The sequence below is a fragment of the Cebidichthys violaceus genome, unplaced genomic scaffold (genome assembly GCF_023349555.1).
Source record: "Cebidichthys violaceus isolate CVI_PGR_0920_01 unplaced genomic scaffold, fCebVio1.0.p SCAF_7, whole genome shotgun sequence".
Taxonomy (NCBI): domain Eukaryota; kingdom Metazoa; phylum Chordata; class Actinopteri; order Perciformes; family Stichaeidae; genus Cebidichthys; species Cebidichthys violaceus.
The window spans coordinates 5024929-5042807 of NW_027176927.1; the positions used below are offsets into that span (position 1 = coordinate 5024929).

General features: G+C 39.2%; 2 protein-coding genes across 3 annotated transcripts; one reads left to right on the top strand and one right to left on the bottom strand.

The window, feature by feature from the left end:
- Window positions 1-84: 84 nt before the first annotated feature.
- tnfrsf1a (tumor necrosis factor receptor superfamily, member 1a) lies at window positions 85-8223 on the bottom strand. Its single transcript, XM_068735080.1, has 10 exons — window positions 8062-8223; window positions 5381-5478; window positions 5182-5290; window positions 4924-5049; window positions 4670-4825; window positions 4459-4537; window positions 3507-3562; window positions 2655-2827; window positions 1909-2029; window positions 85-1759 (listed from the first exon to the last, which is right to left on the bottom strand). Exons 2-10 carry the CDS (start codon window positions 5450-5452, stop codon window positions 1461-1463), a joined length of 1191 nt encoding a protein of 396 aa, XP_068591181.1. The 5' UTR covers window positions 5453-5478; window positions 8062-8223; the 3' UTR covers window positions 85-1460.
- A 1286-nt stretch (window positions 8224-9509) lies between these two features.
- Window positions 9510-16581, top strand: LOC137890835 (tumor necrosis factor receptor superfamily member 11A-like). 2 transcript variants are annotated; one of them, XM_068735081.1, is made up of 7 exons: window positions 9510-10650; window positions 11035-11176; window positions 11257-11382; window positions 14011-14157; window positions 15634-15687; window positions 15775-15879; window positions 16072-16581. In XM_068735081.1, exons 2-7 carry the CDS (start codon window positions 11035-11037, stop codon window positions 16170-16172), a joined length of 675 nt encoding a protein of 224 aa, XP_068591182.1. In that variant the 5' UTR covers window positions 9510-10650; the 3' UTR covers window positions 16173-16581. The 2 variants fall into 2 exon arrangements, with proteins under 2 accessions (XP_068591182.1, XP_068591183.1); XM_068735082.1 differs by lacking the exon at window positions 11035-11176 and having other exon boundaries at window positions 9511-10650.
- The last annotated feature ends 1298 nt before the right edge of the window (window positions 16582-17879 follow it).

Genomic DNA, 17879 nt, shown 5'->3' on the forward strand with positions numbered 1-17879 from the left:
TTTTCTCATTAACTCTTTATCCACAAACATTCACTCTCAGCCTAGTAATGGCTGCAAATGTATGGCACAATTCAGATACACAGATAGTGATACCAAAATAAATGTATTTAAGGTCCAGATATCAATACAAGACATTTTATGTACTGGACTGTGGACTCACTAAATCGTTCAGATATATAATACAGTTTGATACAGGATAAAAGTGCAGTGGAATAACACGTCATCAGTCTTTCTGAGTGTGACTGATTCATATCTGAATCTACAGGCCCAGACTGGTATTAGAAAAGAGGACTTGGCTGAGGCAGACTGAGACGAGGCGTGTTCTGTTTTCTCTAACAGTAATGAATAATGCGTGTATGATGGAGCTTAAAAGAATGCAAATGGGGCCGTGAAAAGCCTGTGCGAAGTGACAGGGCTCTGATCTACATGAGGAACTACAAACTTCCCTGGTTTTGTCATTGTTCCCATAAATTCTTAACAAAGAAGACAAACTGTTTAAACAATCTAACAAGGAACTACTATTACAACATTACCAGCTAACCGTGTGGCACGGACTGAATAGTCAGAATTTGATTTTGCACTTCTCTCAAATGAAAAAACAAACAGAAAACAAAATGTTTGCAATGTTCAGTCCAGAATGAAATCATAAAAGGCCTTTTAATCCCCCCATATTTCCAAAGACACCTTCACCTCTATAACTAACTGTCCCCAGACAAGAAACAGTTCCAGTATGTAACTCTGCACAGTCATGAAGGTCTTAAAAGAATAGTTTTTACACTTTTTAGCTTCCTGGCAGAGATTAATTCAGAGGAGCAGTTGACAGGCAACCAGTAGAGACTCCAGGAAGTTACTGTTCCCAGACAAGAAGTAGTCCAGTGTTACAGAATATAACCCCTTATAAACAGTAAATTGTAATTTTTACACTTGAGATTAAACAAACAAGACAAAACACACTAATTAGTGAGCTTTGAAGGTGTTGGTAGGCCGGTTTTGTTACCTCTGGACAAAGCCAGGCCAACAGTTTTCATGATTTTGGTCTTTGTGGTAAGGTAAGCTCACCAGCTGCTGGCTGTAGGTTCATATTTACCATACAGAAATAAGAGTGGTATCAATCTTCTCACCTGTACAACAAAGCCAAAAAGCTAGTTCCCAAATGTCTTATTATTCCCTTAAAAAACATGGCTATAAGTTCTTCTGTCAATTTTTAAGCTGAATTTGTCTGTGACATTTTCTTTGACTCTCCCTCCGTGAATCATTAGATCTGTCTCTCTCAGTAGTTTGATCCTGTCTTCTCAGCGAGTGATTGGAGAGGTAGAGTGCTCAGCGACGCTGGTTTCTGTGAAATAAAACTGCTGGTGGTAGCTGTGTCCATTTGTACGCTTTGAGGCTGCCCGTGAGTGAGTCTCTAAAGAGGACAATACTTGGTTTCATAAGCTTTTTGCTTGGCACACGTTGCTGAATTACTGAATGCCGTACTTTGTCTCCAGCTCCTCGGCTGCCTGTCCCAGGTGTATCTTTCTCAGTTTGTCCAACAACTCGTGCAACAAGGGCCAGGGCAGCATTCTACCTTGACCTCCTCCACCGGCACGTGACCCTCTCTCTGCCCACACCCTCAGCATCTGGTAGTGAGCCTCACGGGAGGGTCGGTGATCCATCTCTGCTTGTTCAATCTCTGTATCCTTCACACCGAGAAAACGCACCAGCTGCTTCACCTGCAGCACGGGAACCAGATCCAGCACAGTGTAGATCAGGTCAGGGACTGTGGAAGGGAAGGAGGAGAGGGGGGGGGGGGGGGGGTTGAGGGGAAGAGATAAGAGTTAGTACAATAGTTTTGTTTGAGCTGAAACACACTGGACTATTGGTCAGGACCATGTGCTGCTGCTATGTACAGTATAAAAATACACTCACTCTTGATTTCCAGGGGGACACAGTCGGGCAGATTGGACAGCTCCTGTTCACTCACAGGACTTTGGGGAGCAGCTGTGACACTCTTGTTGTCTGAAGATTCCTCACTGTGAACCAGGACTTGCTATGAGACAAGAGCAAATTAAATGTTACGGACTGTACATCCAGCAGAGAAAAGTAACCACCAGTGTTGTAATATTCAAATTGGTTTTAGTCTCGAGACCGGTCATGAGACCACTTTTTTAGGGTCTCAGTCTCGCCTCGGAATCGACCACGTTTACTCAACCTTGTCTCGATCACAGACAAAAAGGACTCTGGATTTTACTTCAAGACCAGTCACAGCTGCGGGGACATCTCTAAACTACCCACACATAAAATTCACCTCTGCAATGCCTTTTGATTATTTTATCAAGACATTTGTCACGGTACACTAATACATACACACATATATATCAGTAGACGACAATAAAAGAGGTGAATGAATCTTCATTTCTTTTCTGTGGGCGTATTTATGGAAATGTGGATCTTTCAGAACAATTTGAGGTGTGACTATGGTTTACATGTTCCACATTTTATTTTAAATGTGTGATGGAGTGTGGGACTCGCACTGTTCTGGTCCGGTCTTGACTTTGTCTCAATCCCTCAAAGTCTTTGTCTTGATTTGGTCTCGTTACACTCTCATGACTTGGTCTCGGTTTAGGCGGTCTTGACTACAACACTGGTAACCACAGACTGTTAGATCAGTGTACCTCGCATGAGTCCGGGGAGACGTCCGATGGTTGGGTGGACCGTTTCAGCAACTTCTTCTTTGTAGACCGTTTTGTGGCCACGTAGGTGATGAGAACCACCAGCATTAGCAATAACACAGCAAAAACTGCAACTCCAGCAATTATGTTGATAAGATATTCATCAGGTTTAGAAGCTTCATATGGATCCAAAGGGGCACATAGGGAAGAAGACATGAAGATTGATACATATTAAAAGAGCCATCATGTGCTTAGAATAAACTACATTCTACTGTTATGAAACAAAACAAAATGACAACCACATCTATGAATATAAGTGCTATGGATGATGGACTGACAGGTTGAAAATTATTTGAGTTCAATTCAGTTTTTGCTAAAACTGACACATTTGCCTATAATGATACAATTAGCTTCCTAGCTACTGTAGCTAGCTGTAGTGTTCGCTAAAGGTGCCGACTGAAACTCCACAGAGAAGTATTCCAAACCACTGTCGCAAAAATACCACTTTTAGTTTGTAAGTGTGTCCCAGCGGCCCACAATCTGATACAACAACACTTTACAAATAAAATGATTGCGTATAGCAAGGGCAAAGCTTTGGTTTGGCTATTATGTAGATGTGATTTTCACAATAAAAGATAAAACCATCTGGTATGCCCGTAAGATAGTGAGCCTGTGTTCATGCCAGACTGCTGTTCAACACCTGGGTACAAAAATCACTACAGTGCAGCTGCAGTTCATTCAACATAATAGAAAACACAGAATAATACCAGATCTTGGAAAATTCATAGTGCCAGTGTATTAACGCTTTCATAATAAAGCTGGTCAGGAGATCGTAACCCTGTCACAAGTGCTCACCTGTTGTATTCAGAATAGAGGGGTTTAAGCAGTGATGTTTGCACTCAGCGGTACAACTGTGAAGAAAAGAGAGGACGTTTTACAGCATGAAGGAGGAAGTAGCACATCTTAAGAGGAAGTGATTAACACGAACACAGACATGCCTTCTTTGTCACCAGCAAGTCAGTTCAAACAATTGAATGTTAACATTCTAAATATGGTTTCACAGTTGATACTCCACAGGAAACTGGTACCAGTTGAAAGCAAGATAGTGCTTATCTGTCATAATTACTACTCAAGGGTGTAGCCAAGGATTATGGTTCCTCTGGGCTCCCCTACCATTTCCTCTTTTAACTGAGACAAATATCTTTGTCTGTCCACCTACTTAATGATTTACTCAACAATGAATAACTGGACACATTCCTTACTGAAATACAGACTTTTTGGGCACTACCCTGATAAGAGTTGATAGGCTGCTCCTCTTATATTTCACTAATAATTACCTTTTCAAGTGCTTATGTAAGCAGTTTTGTTTTCGTTTACCCATGGAAACCATGGCTAAATGTAACTCCTTTACAACAATGTGTACGTTTGAAATAGTGTAGATTTTATCCACTTTTTCAAATGTACAACTGATTACAATTTAAAAATCTACCGTAGGACCACAAAAGGATATCTTAGGGGTCCTTTCTCAGTGAAGCAGGCATACATAGGGTAAAACAGAAGCCCATGAGGCATTATATTTAACCAATGGGCAAATGTTCAGTCAATAAAACATCAGTAACCCAGTTCAAATGTCTTAACTTCTCTCTTCTGTAGTCAACGAATGGAAAGATTTAACAAAGTCAGAAGTAGGCCGCAAGTTTCAATTCAACAAACCAACTTCCCCATTAACAACTCTAAATAAAACCATCCCAAACAGCAGGAGGGGAACAATGCGTGTACAAAAGCTTATATACATTAGTGTACTCACTTCTTGCAGGGTTCACACTTGCCCTTGGCTCTGTAGTAGTTCTCTCTACATTCACACACAGTGTTGTTCTCTGACGTACCTGTGCACAAGAATAATTCTATTGAAAACTAAACTGAGGAAATACTTGATGAGCCACAGAATGAATAAAGAAAAGGATTTTGCAAAGACATAAAACAGTATTAGTATAACATTGCCAGGTGTTAAGACTCACATCTCTGTTTTTCCTTTTCATTCTCTCTACATTTTGTACATTTGAGACACTCGTATGTTTCTGAGTCGATGATAGACTTGTACAAACCAATCACACAGCGACAAACTGTGTTTTGGTCTTTCTGACATTGTGATACCACTTCTTCATGCTTTGTTGCTGCAGAAAAGTTAAAAACGTAAAGAAAGCAAATCATTATCTCAATGACCAATCAAATAATGGAAACAAATTCAGAAAAAAAGGTAATGATGCCGTACCTTTGCACTCCCTGCAAGTGAAACACTTGGGGAAGTAGTTCAGCTTGTCTGAGTATTGTTTATCAGGACAGGGTGTGCATTTACTCCTCTGACCCGTGGCACTACAATGTTCTTCAAGCCTCAAACCTGGAAGACATGAACGTCACATGTAAACACAGTAACTTTGCAGAATGGATTTAATAGTAGAAGAAGTCTGCCTGTGCAATATCTAAAAATGAGCATGCAACTGTGAATCATGTGCTGAGGGCCACACAGTACCTGGAAAACATTTGTTGCAACAAATTCCATTTTTAGAGAGATAGTCCCCATGTGGACACTTCTGATCCTCTGAAGGTTCTAACAATGTCAGAGTGGGGATGAACATGCACTGCAACACAGAACATACGATGAATGTATAGAAAAACTTTTTGTCCGTCACAAGGACATTTTTCATGTATTTAGTGAGTCACTTTCTCACCATAAGGAGGAGCAGTATTGTGCCAATAGGTTTTTTTTTGTTCCATCTTCCTCTGTGCCCAGCTCCCTCCATTACCTTACAGGTTTAAGTCAATCCATCTGAGGACACATGTAAGGAAAACAATCTTTAAAACATCTCTAACAGCCAATGTAATAGCAATATAACTCACAGGTATAGTGTGTTCTATTACTGAGTCCATCTTTTGCTGAATGACGGACAGACAACAGGCTCTGTGCCCACACACCACTCATTAAAACAAATAATCAAATGCCTTGAATTCCCTTAAATGTACGAGATCAAGATGAACTCATCTTTGTTAATGTCATAGGTTCAAAAAAACTAAAGGTTAGCTTGGGCTGTCGTCGACCAAAGAAATTCTTAGTCGATTAACATGCACGCAATTATCTCTACTAATTAATAAGTTGATTTAGTCGATAGATCTGTAAAGCTGAGTGTCTCCACAAAGAATCACACAAAAGCACCAATTTCAATCTTGTGTTTACCAGAGATGTGCTCATAAGTTTCTTGGAAAAAAGTTATTGAGCATGAAAAAAAGCATAAAAAACAACTAATCAACTAATGAAATCACTGTTGACTAAGACCAAAACAATTGATTAGTTGACTAACTGACTAAGAGGTGGCAGCTCTAGGTTTAGCATCATGTTTTTTTAAATGCCTCCTAAAAATGATGGAGAAACAATTAGGGCTGCAACCAACGATTATTTTCATTGTTGATTAATCGGTCAATTCTTTTCTGGATTGATTGATTGATTGGTTGGTTGGTTGTTTGGTCTAAAAAATGACATCCTCAAATGTCTTGTTTTTTCCACAAATAAAAGAAGTTTACTCTCATAGAAGAATACAGAAATCAGAACATATTCCCATTTTAAAAAATGGGGGAAAAAAAATCTTAGAAATGTACTCAAACCGATTAATAGATTATTGACGTCTAATCAATAATTGTTGCAGCCCAACAAACAGTCATCGACCTATGATGCACCTTTAATCACAGTTTGTTGTGCACAAACATGGCAGGTTACCAACTCCCATCAGGCTCAGCTGCACTGTGACAGTAGTGCATGTCATGACATGTTACTGACTGATGATGATGATTGTACAACGCTAATGTGTTGTTTCGTATTCATGCAGCTTCATCGACTTTGTATTGAAAGATAAAACCTAAATACAATCATGTCCAGATAATCCTGTTATTGGCACACAATGATGACAACAGGGCCTCAAGTTTCAGTTTATAGTGTGCTTTAGTGGTTTTAAAAATTATGATTATTATTACAAATTACTACAAACCAGTTAACCTGGTTCGTTCAGATAGTGATCAGTTAGTGATCCAGCCTGTGGCTAAAAACAACTTTATGTCTGACTAAAGTTGAACCGAGTCTGACAATGTAGAGCTGAGCCTTTTTTGGCCTTTATTCAGGCGTTGACTCAGGTCATATTTTAGAAGAATAGCCAAGTTTTCTCTATATATTTCCATCCATCAGTAAATAATGTTTTCTGGTGTGTAAATAAAAACCATACACGCATAATTTACGTGGTTGAAAATATTAAATCCATCCAAACTTAACTAAATCACTCCTGACCCTAAACTGATTATTAATGGGTCAATTCACCCACATTAGAAAAGATGGATGGTAAATGGACTTGTACTTTTATAGTGCTTTTCTAGTCTTCTGACCACTCGAAGCGCTTTAACACTACATGCAAGGTGCCACACCGCAGGGGAGCAATTAGGGGTATTAAGCAATTAGGAAGACACATGGACATATGGACGAGCTGAGCCGTGAATCGAACCGCCGATCCTCTGATTGAAGAACAACCCTGCTCTACCACAGAACCACAGTCCATACACGTGTTTTGGTATCTAACCAGCAGTTAGATTTAGATGTACCTGCTGAGGTTTTGAGTCATTCATCTCTGAGATCACAATAAAATGGAGGTCAAGGAAAACATATTTGAGGTGTTAATTATTAGTCCGGAGCATCATCACAGGAACTACTATATGACAAATAAATAGTTTATAAACAGTAGAACTCTTAAAAGTGGTTTTCTCAACACATGAGCTGATAAAACAAAACCATCTGAAAGGTCGTATAGATGTGAGCAAGAAACTCTGCTGATTCATTTAATATGTGGAGCAAAAGTAAAAGCCACGGCATTTTATTTAGTTTAACGCATTTGAAAACAAAAAGGCAAGTTCTTGGTTGATTTTTAAATGTTAAATGAATGGATTGTTCTCTGTTAGAAATAAGCGCTGAAAGTTATTAAAAGGATTTAAAAAAAACACGTCAGGTTATTTTATTGAATATGCATGTCTACAATAGTTCGTGGAGAGATAAAGAATGAATTGGTCTACAGCCAATTGCATATTTGTGCCACTTGTTTGGCAGCGTCGCTCCTCACTTCCCTGTCCCAGTGGGACGCCGAGATTTCACTTTAATGAACTTTAAAACCTTCAAAACTCAACCTGACGACTTACGTGTGTACAGATAACGTTGACGTACTGTAACAACTAAATGTACGCTCTAGATTTTACTGTTTTTCTTGCTTGTGTCGTTGGTTTCGGTTCAGCTAGAGACCACACAACGCCCACCAGTCTGATCCGAAGATCTGATCGCTCCTTCCCACAGACTGACATGCAGAGGTATTTTACCGTCACTTACCTGCACAACCACTGTCACAACGAGGGGTATCTCTTTTACTTCAGGTCCATACATCGACATCAGTGTAAATTTAATTTAACATAACTGTGTTTATTTATTTTTTAAACGAAGGAAGAGCGACCGCTGCCCCTCTCGGCTGAGCACGAGCGAGTGGAGGCGGACTTAAACGGGAAATAGCCGCGTCACGAGACCATTTCAAGGAATTGTGAGTTTGGCAATACATCTCCTGGCAAAAAACACACTTAACCTCTTAGTTATGATGATCAGTGCAGACAGGCACGCTATAAGTCTACAGGCGACTCACTGTCAGACTGTCAGATATAGACGATATATAGGTGCATGGCAGCCCACACATCTATGACATATCCTAAAGAATCCTGCCTTAAATTGGTTAAGAGGAAGAAATACATTGATCTTATTCAATTAATTTAGCATGTTGACCTTAAATAAACCCTTGATTGTTTTTTTTAACATCATCTTAATATCGTGAAAAATGCAGATACATACTTTTAGCCGTTAAAACTAATAACTGCTAAAGTTAAAGTTGAAAGTTCAATCGTTCCTATAGAGCAAGTAAACAAGCACCATGAATTGCTAACAAATTAATAGTAAATATTAATAGTAAACTATTTCTTTAAAAATCTCCAATTATTAAGGCCTAAATGAATTGCTTCAAACCAGTGAATTTTAAGAAATGGCATTTTAAGTCATTGTTTATAGTAAACTATGATATTAAGAGTATAGAATAAAGGTTCATATAAGGACAATTCCCCATTCATTGTTGGACCACTCCTGTATGAAGTAAGTGCAGAGTACCATAATTGGAGTACGCTAGTACTTTAGTCAGCGGGCCAGCAGAGTGTAGGCTCATGTGACTTTGCTGGTACAGTATAGTTGACATGTAAGAGCTCAGTCAGCAGAGCAAGACAAGTGCTTCCTCAGAAAAACCACATCCTTCCTTTTCAGTGAGCAAACCAAAAAAATGTGTCTTCATCTCTCTACTCTTCCTCCTCTCTGTCTCTCTCTGGCTGTCTCATGCACATAAACTGTTAATAGTTAATGGTACATATGGTATACACTTCAAGTAGGTCTTTTCTTACATGCACATGCAAACACTCACACGGATGAGTTCCATACAGCCAGTGAGGACAGATATGAGTCTGCATGTGGATTTTGTGTTTCAAGATTTTTTTGTTTTGTTTATTCTCTGTTTACTTCATCGCAACGCACCTCAACATGTTCCTGATAAGTTCTAATCATACAGAGTAATCCTGTCGGTCAAGCAGCCTAATACTGAAACCTCGAGATAATCATGACCAGGTTTGCTCTAAGTCACTTCCGAGTAATTTTAATGCTCAGTCATCTCTCTTCCAGTCATCCCTGTACTTTTATTGTTTCAGAGGCAGCCCCTTCACGGTGCTGCGGTCCCGTTTCACAGTTGACAGGAGGTCACGTGTCGTGAGAAGAGCATAACATGACAGCTGAATGTTAGACGTGCCGAGATGAAGAAAGGCTGCCACTCAGTGTCCGATTTGAGTTTGAGATTAGGATCTTTCTGAAATGGAGACTGTTTGATTTTAAAAAAAAAATAACAAAAACGAGACACTGGTGGTGAACAAAAATAATTGTTTGGGAAAGATCTTCACACAAATGCAGATTAGCTGGTCATCACCACTCAACTAATGAGACCAAAAGTTCTCACGCTTAAAAATGTGTATGCGAGAATAGAAGACTTCCCCAAACACTCATTACTGACCGCAGTATTTTACTCTCATCTGAACAGTGGACAGATAATCATGTCAGCTACCACACACAGAATGTATTACACGTAGGCAATGCAGTTAGGACTAATTCAAACAGCAATAGGTTGCTACATCTCAAGGCAGACACATCTGATCATTTACAAATGTATATCTTGATATCTGAATTTCCACTTGCATTACAAGATGACTAATGTAACTTTTGGTATTTGGTATTTTGATAGAGATCTCTTTTTATTGCTCACTCCTGTCTGTCATAACGTTGCAGAGCAGCTCATCAGAATAATGTAGCTTCTTGGTATAATGTTTATCCCCTCAACAGCTTTCTGTAAGAGCAACTGGATGGCTTGGAGTCAAATGAGTAGTGTATTATATACTCAAATTACCTTGTCATTCAATTCTAAGAAAGAGATAAAGAGACGGATGTAAGACATATTTAGAGAGAGAGAGAGAGAGAGAGAGAGAGAGAGAGAGAGAGAGAGAGAGAGAGAGAGAGAGAGAGAGAGAGAGAGAGAGAGAGAGAGAGCTGGAGAGATTGTTTGCAGCCTAAAGATTGATTTTTGATGAAACAAGAGAGTTGGTGCCTGTGGAAAGAAAGTGGAGGCTGGAGGAGCACATGTTTGTGTGCACAGAGCCAGGGGGTCGCAGCAAAAGTCAAAGACAGGATGAGCGAGAGCGGCAGATAAATTTCAACGACAAAGTCAAGATGCTTTCATAATGACTCATCACTGAGACTTTACGAATTATCCCCTGACACACTTCTGGTCCCCTGTTCAGTCTCCCACTCAGAGGGTCCCAGGTTACATCTTGTCTCACCTTCTCGTCCAAGGTAGGTAAAGGCTGTAAGCAAGAGGCTTTCAACCAAAGCTGTCAGTCAAACCTGTGTTAAAAGCTTCCTGTAATCTGCCTCGCAGTAGGATGTAAAGTTAGAAAGTTTGTTTTAGTACAAGGCTTATTTTTCTCTATCAGTACTATGTTATCTGAAAAGTGTATGTACAGCTTATTGTGTAGCTTCACTGGCAAATTCTGTGTTTATTATGCTGTGTGAATACTATAAAGCGCTACAGACCTTTGTCATTTTATCAAAGATGCATGTTGTTTCACTCAGTGTCTGTTTTGTGACTATATCTGATAAAATAAATCAATTTTCCTCCACCTCCTCTCTCTGCGCATCCTCATCCTCTTTTTCCTCCTTTTGTTTTCTTCTTCACAGATGCAGCCACTCTCTTATTTAGTTTTTACTTTCCTGTGCAGTCTCTTTTTCTTCTCTCCTGTGCTTTCCATACCCTGCAACAACACACAATATGCCTGGCCAATGAACCAACACCAGTTTTGCTGTAACATGTGCCCACCAGGTACTGTACAATTACTCCTTTTTGTCTTGATAGATTTCATAGTTTTAATACAAACAGGTTATATTATTGTATTATTTCAGGTACACGTATGGAGTGGCGTTCAGTCAGCACTTGTGAAATTGTGTGTCAACCCTGCATTGGTGCTCGGTACATTGATACTTACAACAGGGACAAGAGCTGCAAAATCTGTGAAAACTGCGATAAACGTAAGTAATTTCCCAGCTTTTCTCTTAGCGGTGGCATGTAAAGTATATGTGAGTCCTGAACTGTGTGAAAATCGTACTTATAGACACACAGGGCAACTGGCTAAGTGGAGAGCAGGGCTAAATGGAGAGCAGGGCTGTCCTTCAATCAGCAGATTGGCGGTTCAATCCCCTGCTCTGCTAGTCTCATGTCAATGTGTCCTTGAGCAAGACTCTTAACCCCAAATTGCTCCCGTAGCTGTGCCTATGGTGTATAGATAGATACTGAATTATAAATTGCTTTGGATAAAAGTGTCTGCTAAATGATTGTAATGTAATACACAACTGAAACAGCCTTTGTGACAGAAGTTATATCACAGTAGTTTATCTGATATTATATAATATTCTAAGCCATAGCTCACAGAGACTCAAGGAGGCTTCAAATATGTGAATTCTTGCTCATACAGGAGATTTTAACCTCTTTTATTTTGACAATCAGCCCCCCGATGATGCATGAAAAACAGAAAATTTGAATTAAATAGGATTATTAGGCTCTCTCATTATCAGACAGGTTGAAGAAGAATGCTAGAAACAGAACCACAGAGGAGTAGATGCCATGTGTACTGGTTTTGATTTGAAGTGATTAAATATTACTATAGAAATACTATATCTGTGAAACATTGTGGTTCCCAGTTGTGTGTCATATCTTTTGAGCATGATATGATGTGAGTTGTGAGATGTGACAAGTCCAGTTACAACATACAGCAGAAGACGGGCTGTTATTAGTTGTTACTCAACTCTGTCTGTAGATCATGATTTCAGAGAAGTTTGCCCATAGAGACCTAGGGCCACACCTGCGAGGGGATTTCCCGTTATGTGTGTCATGATGGGATACAGTCAGAGAGAGATTAAAAGGAGGAGGGGATTTGGGGGGTCTGAGAAACCCTCTGTAAACCAGCTCAGAAGGTTATTAAGGTGGGATTTGACAGCAATGACAACATCAGCAGCACAGCCCACTAATTGTGGTAAAGACAAGAGGAGGTTCAAAAATTAGACCATTTTCATGTCGGTGGAATAAAGAGAAAAACACAGAAAAGTGATAAACATCGGAAAGAGCAGCAGACACAAATGTCATATCCTATGTTATTACGCAGGTCTCTGCCCTGCTACAGGTGAGCAAAAACAGCCTGTTGTGCTTATTTTTAAATGTCACTGTGGAAAACACAGAGGGGAGAAAACACAGAAGTGACAGAAAGTACATGTGATTCTTTTGACTTGACTTTTACGTGTGCACAGAGATGCTCTCTTTACATATCATAATCAAAGGGTGAGCATATGTTGATCCAATGTTACAGTGCAGCTGTAAACAAACCTATTACAGTTTGACATTACACTGAAAGGGATGAAGGTGGGTGTTTAAAATGTCAAAAACATCTAACCCTACACATGAAGGGGCTTTATGCCAATTATTGGCTGTGGAAACTAATTCAGGTGGAAATGATTCAACCCACACAAAAACCTCATACACTGCTTTTGCAATACAACAGTATTAATATTTTTTTGGTTATACTTTGGTCTCCATCAGGGTTTGGAAGTGCAACAGTTTCAACGGAGGCACCGTTCCACATATTTTAAGCCTTTATACTAATATACTTTTATGCAGTATAACATTTTCAGTTCTCGAATCCCCTTAAATTAGTAACTCTATATCTACTGTTTTGAATTTGCAGTCACCCATAACCTTTACGCTGGGTTCCATCTTCATTTTACCTTCATATCACATTATAATACAGTGTAGGCATCTTTGAATAATAGCAATTTTTTCAAAACATTTTTGTCATTGTACTATAATGGACCTTCATGGGACAGCAGGGTGAAGTAGTGAGTGTGGTAACAATGCACCCTGTCAATCATGCCAAAGATTACTGGAGCATGCCGGCAACAAAACCTTCAGATTTAAATGTGACCTCCCAGTGAGTTGGACACCTGCAGAATTTTTTACCATCTGTTCTAACAGATATTTTGTTGCCAACATTGGGAGACAGAGTATAGCCAAGAGTGCACTGATGATAAAGCGTGTAAAATGTGTAAAGACGTGTCGTCTTTTGAGGTTACAATTAGCTACAGACACTCAACCTGTGTGGTTACATTCATGTACACATTTTTACCACTAAGATCTGAAGTTCTCTCTGAACTATGACCCTAAATGACCCTAAATTATAATCATGTATAACTGTCATTGTCAGAGTTTTGTATACTATGTTGGACTGGTTATTAAACAAATGGTTTACAATGACCATGGCACCATGGGACTCATAGAAGTGTTTTTCTCTTTGTTCATTTGTGAATTGGTGTTGAAGTATGCACTTGAATGCATTATTCTGAAAGAAAGTCAAATAGGTCATTAAAGTGAAATTCTGCTTTCACTGAGAAATAACAGTTGTGGGCGTCTCTACAGAACAGGTATCAAAAGTGATATTATAATCGTCTTATGACACGAAACCAAAATCTTTACCTGCCATACCCAGTTTGTGAGTCATTTCTCATTTTCTGATATATGTCATGTTTTACAGGCAACTTTTGTGCATATGTTTAACACACGCTAACATACTCAGAATTATGACCAACTTTGATCTTTTTTTTATTTTACAGCGAACATGGAGTATAGTTCACCCTGTAGCACCACTCATAACGCTGTGTGCAGATGTAAAGCTGACTACAGATGCAAAGACAATTCTTGCAAAAAGTGTGAGCCGATACCCACCACCACCAAACCCACGCTCTCGCCATCCACTACAGGTACCTAAGAGTCAGCTGCAGCAGTTACATTTGAAAGACTGTAACTTAATAAGGGACAACCTTTTTCTAATCTGTTCAAATGTACAATTTTGGCAGATTTTTCTGTTAATCTGCTCATTTAAAAAAAAGAAAATACGGACCTCTCTGGTTCAGCATCAGTTGCACCGCAACCAACATCACTGTTGGGTCATGTGGTGCACCCATAATCACATTTAACTGTGATGTCAGAGTTTTTTTCCGCTTCCTAATGGTGATTGGTTTAACCGTACAGGTTAAACCAATCACCATTAGGAAGCGGAAAAAAACAAGCTAGACATGTTATACATGTTAGCTGATGTATAACTTGATTTGTTAAGTTTTTGTGTGTTGTGCATTAAATAGAGGATAATATACAGCCAGCCATTGACACAAATCTTATTCTGCGTATCACTGCTGCTAATGCTTGAGGGGTGGTAACGACTGTAATCTAGTGAAACCACATTCATTTTAGTAGATTATTTTAGTTCAAAAACATACAAAAGACTTGTATTTTTTACAACAAGATGTTGACAGATTAAAGTTAACGCAGGACTCTCAGCACTTAATTATAAATCATACAGTCAATGTTATCAACTAGATATTTTAAAGCTGAACTCACAAAGGTTTTTCTATTAAAAAAAGGCTCAAAAGACTTGTATGTAAAAGGAGTCGCTTGAAGTGACATATTATTTAAGCAAAAGTGTGATTAACTCACTGTATGCTACATGCCCAGCACTAAACGCCTACAGACAGAAGTTAGTGACTAGCTGGTGAACAAAGAAGAGCATTAGCAGCGAAAGAGCCAGATATTTCCCTCAGGAGTTGGTGGAGAACAAAACAGAGCCAAAAGGAGAATGAGAAACCTACAGTAACTAAACAGGCAAAAGGATAGTAGATGCAGCAGTCAGAGATACTGTGCAGATTTAAACATTGTAATTGATTTAATCCATTATTGTTGTTTCATTATTTGGCGCTCCAGCAGCTCCATAAAAAAGATGGTCTTTTTTTTAATGCATTTAAATTTTCTAGCTACACCCCTGTTTATCACTGCCTCAAATAAGTTCACTACAACTGTGAGTACTACAGAGGGTACTGTAACCATAGCAACACACTATAAAACGATCCAGAATGGTTGCGAAGATCAACTGAAAGAGTTCCGTGTTTAAGATTAAAAGAAACCCAAACAATGATAATAATGTAGATACATTCTTTTACATGGTCTGACCTCAGTTAACTTGTTTACTCTGCAGTAACATTGGTGTAAGGTCACACACACAAGGTGCCATGAGTTAATTATAAATAGTGTGGTTATAAATCCAGACTTCCTGCTAAAAATAAAGGACCTGAGATTGAACTCACTGGCTAATCTCCACCATGAATAGTTCAATATTTCCATTGAGCTATTAACTGTGCCTGCACTGAGCTGATACAGGATTTTTTGTATCTCTTGCCCTCCAGTCCTGAAACCAGGAGCCCTCACCACTCTCTGGACACCTTCTCACCCAATCAGAGGTAAGGTAAAGTTCTGTGTGTGCCAGTTAAAAACAAGTAAATCATTTTATTTTAGGTTTATCTCAATCTTTCAAAAATGTCTTACAGATACAGCGTGGTTCCTGGTGATAATTGCCCTCCTGTGTGCAGGAATCACACTCGCTGCTGTAGCAAAAATTAAGCCCTTTATGCGTTGGATCAAATCCAAACACGGTTAGTAGGTTATTTTTATAAATCAGATAACCTGCTGCAGAGTACACACACAGGAAGCACATTGACCATTTTACTTTTATCATTTTATAATGTGCACAAATTTGCTTTTTTCATTAAAATCTGAAGTGATTATTAACTTGTATTTCAATCTGATCACACACAAAAACGTGCTCCTACTCTTTTGTTGCTCAGGCTACATTTTTCCCAAAGACGCTCAACCAGTACCACAATGCTCCGAGGATGAAGAAGTATCTACGCCTGTCCAGGAAGTTCTTGGGAAATGTGAAGTATGAGTTAAAGAGCCTAAACTTGGATGAGCAAGGATTTGAAAAGGCGAACATTTAGGGCAGAACATCTCCCGTTGCTTTGGACATTAATGACAAATGGGGCCAAATGTTACTTGGCCCATGCTGATGAATGGAATCACAGAAACATTTGTTTCATGACATGTGAAACGTGACATCTGTGACATTAAGATGATACAAGCGTGTAAGAACACAGATTAAGAATCTGAAAGACAATGAACATACCGAATGTGACACTGTATTGGTCATGCATGAGTTATAAATTGTGCAGTATGTTTCTAAATGCAGGTATGTACTATTGTACACACAAGTTAAAGATATTTCACATCTTAACATTTATAGATGTATATATAAATACATTTTTCAGATAATACATATAAAATGTGAATGTTTTTAACATGCATTTCTACTTAGTTTTCTTTATTCTAAATAAAATTGTGTTGTAATCAAAATGCCTCATATATGCAAAACATTAAACATTCAGGTCAAATACTTGAAAGCAAAGTGGCAGAGCTTATGAAAGAGTATTTACATTTGTGGTCAAAAGTTTACATACACTTGTAAAGAACATGTGAACATGTGAACAATGTCATGGCTCTCTTGAGTTTCCCCGTTATTTCTACAACTCTGATTGGAATAGATACTTCTTTGTCACAAAAAACATTCATGAAGTTTGGTTCTTTCATGACTTTATTATGGGTTAACAGAAAAAGTGATCAAATCTGCTGGGTCAAAAATATGCATACAGCAGTGCTAATATTTGGTTACATGTCCCTTGGCCATTTTCACTTCAATTAGGCGCTTTTGGTAGCCATCCACAAGCTTCTGGCAAGCTTCTCGTTGAATCTTTGACCACTCCTCTTGACAGAATTGGTGCAGTTCAGTTAAATTTGATGGCTTTCTGACATGGACTTGTTTCTTCAGCATTGTCCACATGTTCTCAATGGGATTTTAAGTCAGGACTTTGGGAAAGGCCATTCTAAAACCCTAATTCTAGCCTGATTTAGCCATTCCATTACCACTTTTGATGTGTGTTTGGGGTCATTGTCCTGTTGGAACACCCAACTGCGCCCAAGACCCAACCTTCGGGCTGATGATTTTAGGTTATCTTGAAGAATTTGAAGGTAATCCTCCTTCATTATCCCATTTACTCTCTGTAAAGCACCAGTTCCATTGGCAGCAAAACAGCCCCACAGCATAATACTACCACCACCGTGCTTGACGGTAGGCATGGTGTTCTTGGGGTTAAAGGCCTCACCTTTTCTCCTCCAAACATATTGCTGGGCATTGTGGCCAAACAGCTCGATTTTTGTTTCGTCTGACCACAGAACTTTCCTCCAGAAGGTCTTATCTTTGTCCATGTGATCAGCAGCAAACTTCAGTTGAGCCTTAAGGTGCCGCTTTTGGAGCAAGGGCTTCCTTCTTGCACGGCAGCCTCTCAGTCCATGGAGATGCAAAACACGCTTGACTGTGGACACTGACACCTGTGTTCCAGCAGCTTCTAATTCTTGGCAGATCTGCTTTTTGGTGGTTCTCGGTTGACTCTTCACCCTCCTGACCAATTTTCTCTCAGCAGCAGGTGATAGCTTGCGTTTTCTTCCTGATCGTGGCAGTGACAAAACAGTGCCATGCACTTTATACTTACAAACAATTGTTTGCACTGTTGCTCTTGGGACCTGCAGCTGCTTTGAAATG

Bases quoted from the DNA above. Each gene is read 5' to 3' on its own strand.
- tnfrsf1a (XM_068735080.1), bottom strand. From the start codon at position 5,452: ATGGAGGGAGCTGGGCACAGAGGAAGATGGAACAAAAAAAAACCTATT. The intron at 4,826-4,923 runs GTACGGCATCAT...ACTTTTCTGCAG, and splicing joins CACTTGCAGGGAGTGCAAAG to CAACAAAGCATGAAGAAGTG. The intron at 3,563-4,458 runs GTGAGTACACTA...TTTTCTTCACAG, and splicing joins AAGTGTGAACCCTGCAAGAA to TTGTACCGCTGAGTGCAAAC.
- LOC137890835 (XM_068735081.1), top strand. From the start codon at position 11,035: ATGCAGCCACTCTCTTATTTAGTTTTTACTTTCCTGTGCAGTCTCTTT. The intron at 11,177-11,256 runs GTACTGTACAAT...GTATTATTTCAG, and splicing joins CTGTAACATGTGCCCACCAG to GTACACGTATGGAGTGGCGT. The intron at 15,688-15,774 runs GTAAGGTAAAGT...AATGTCTTACAG, and splicing joins ACCTTCTCACCCAATCAGAG to ATACAGCGTGGTTCCTGGTG.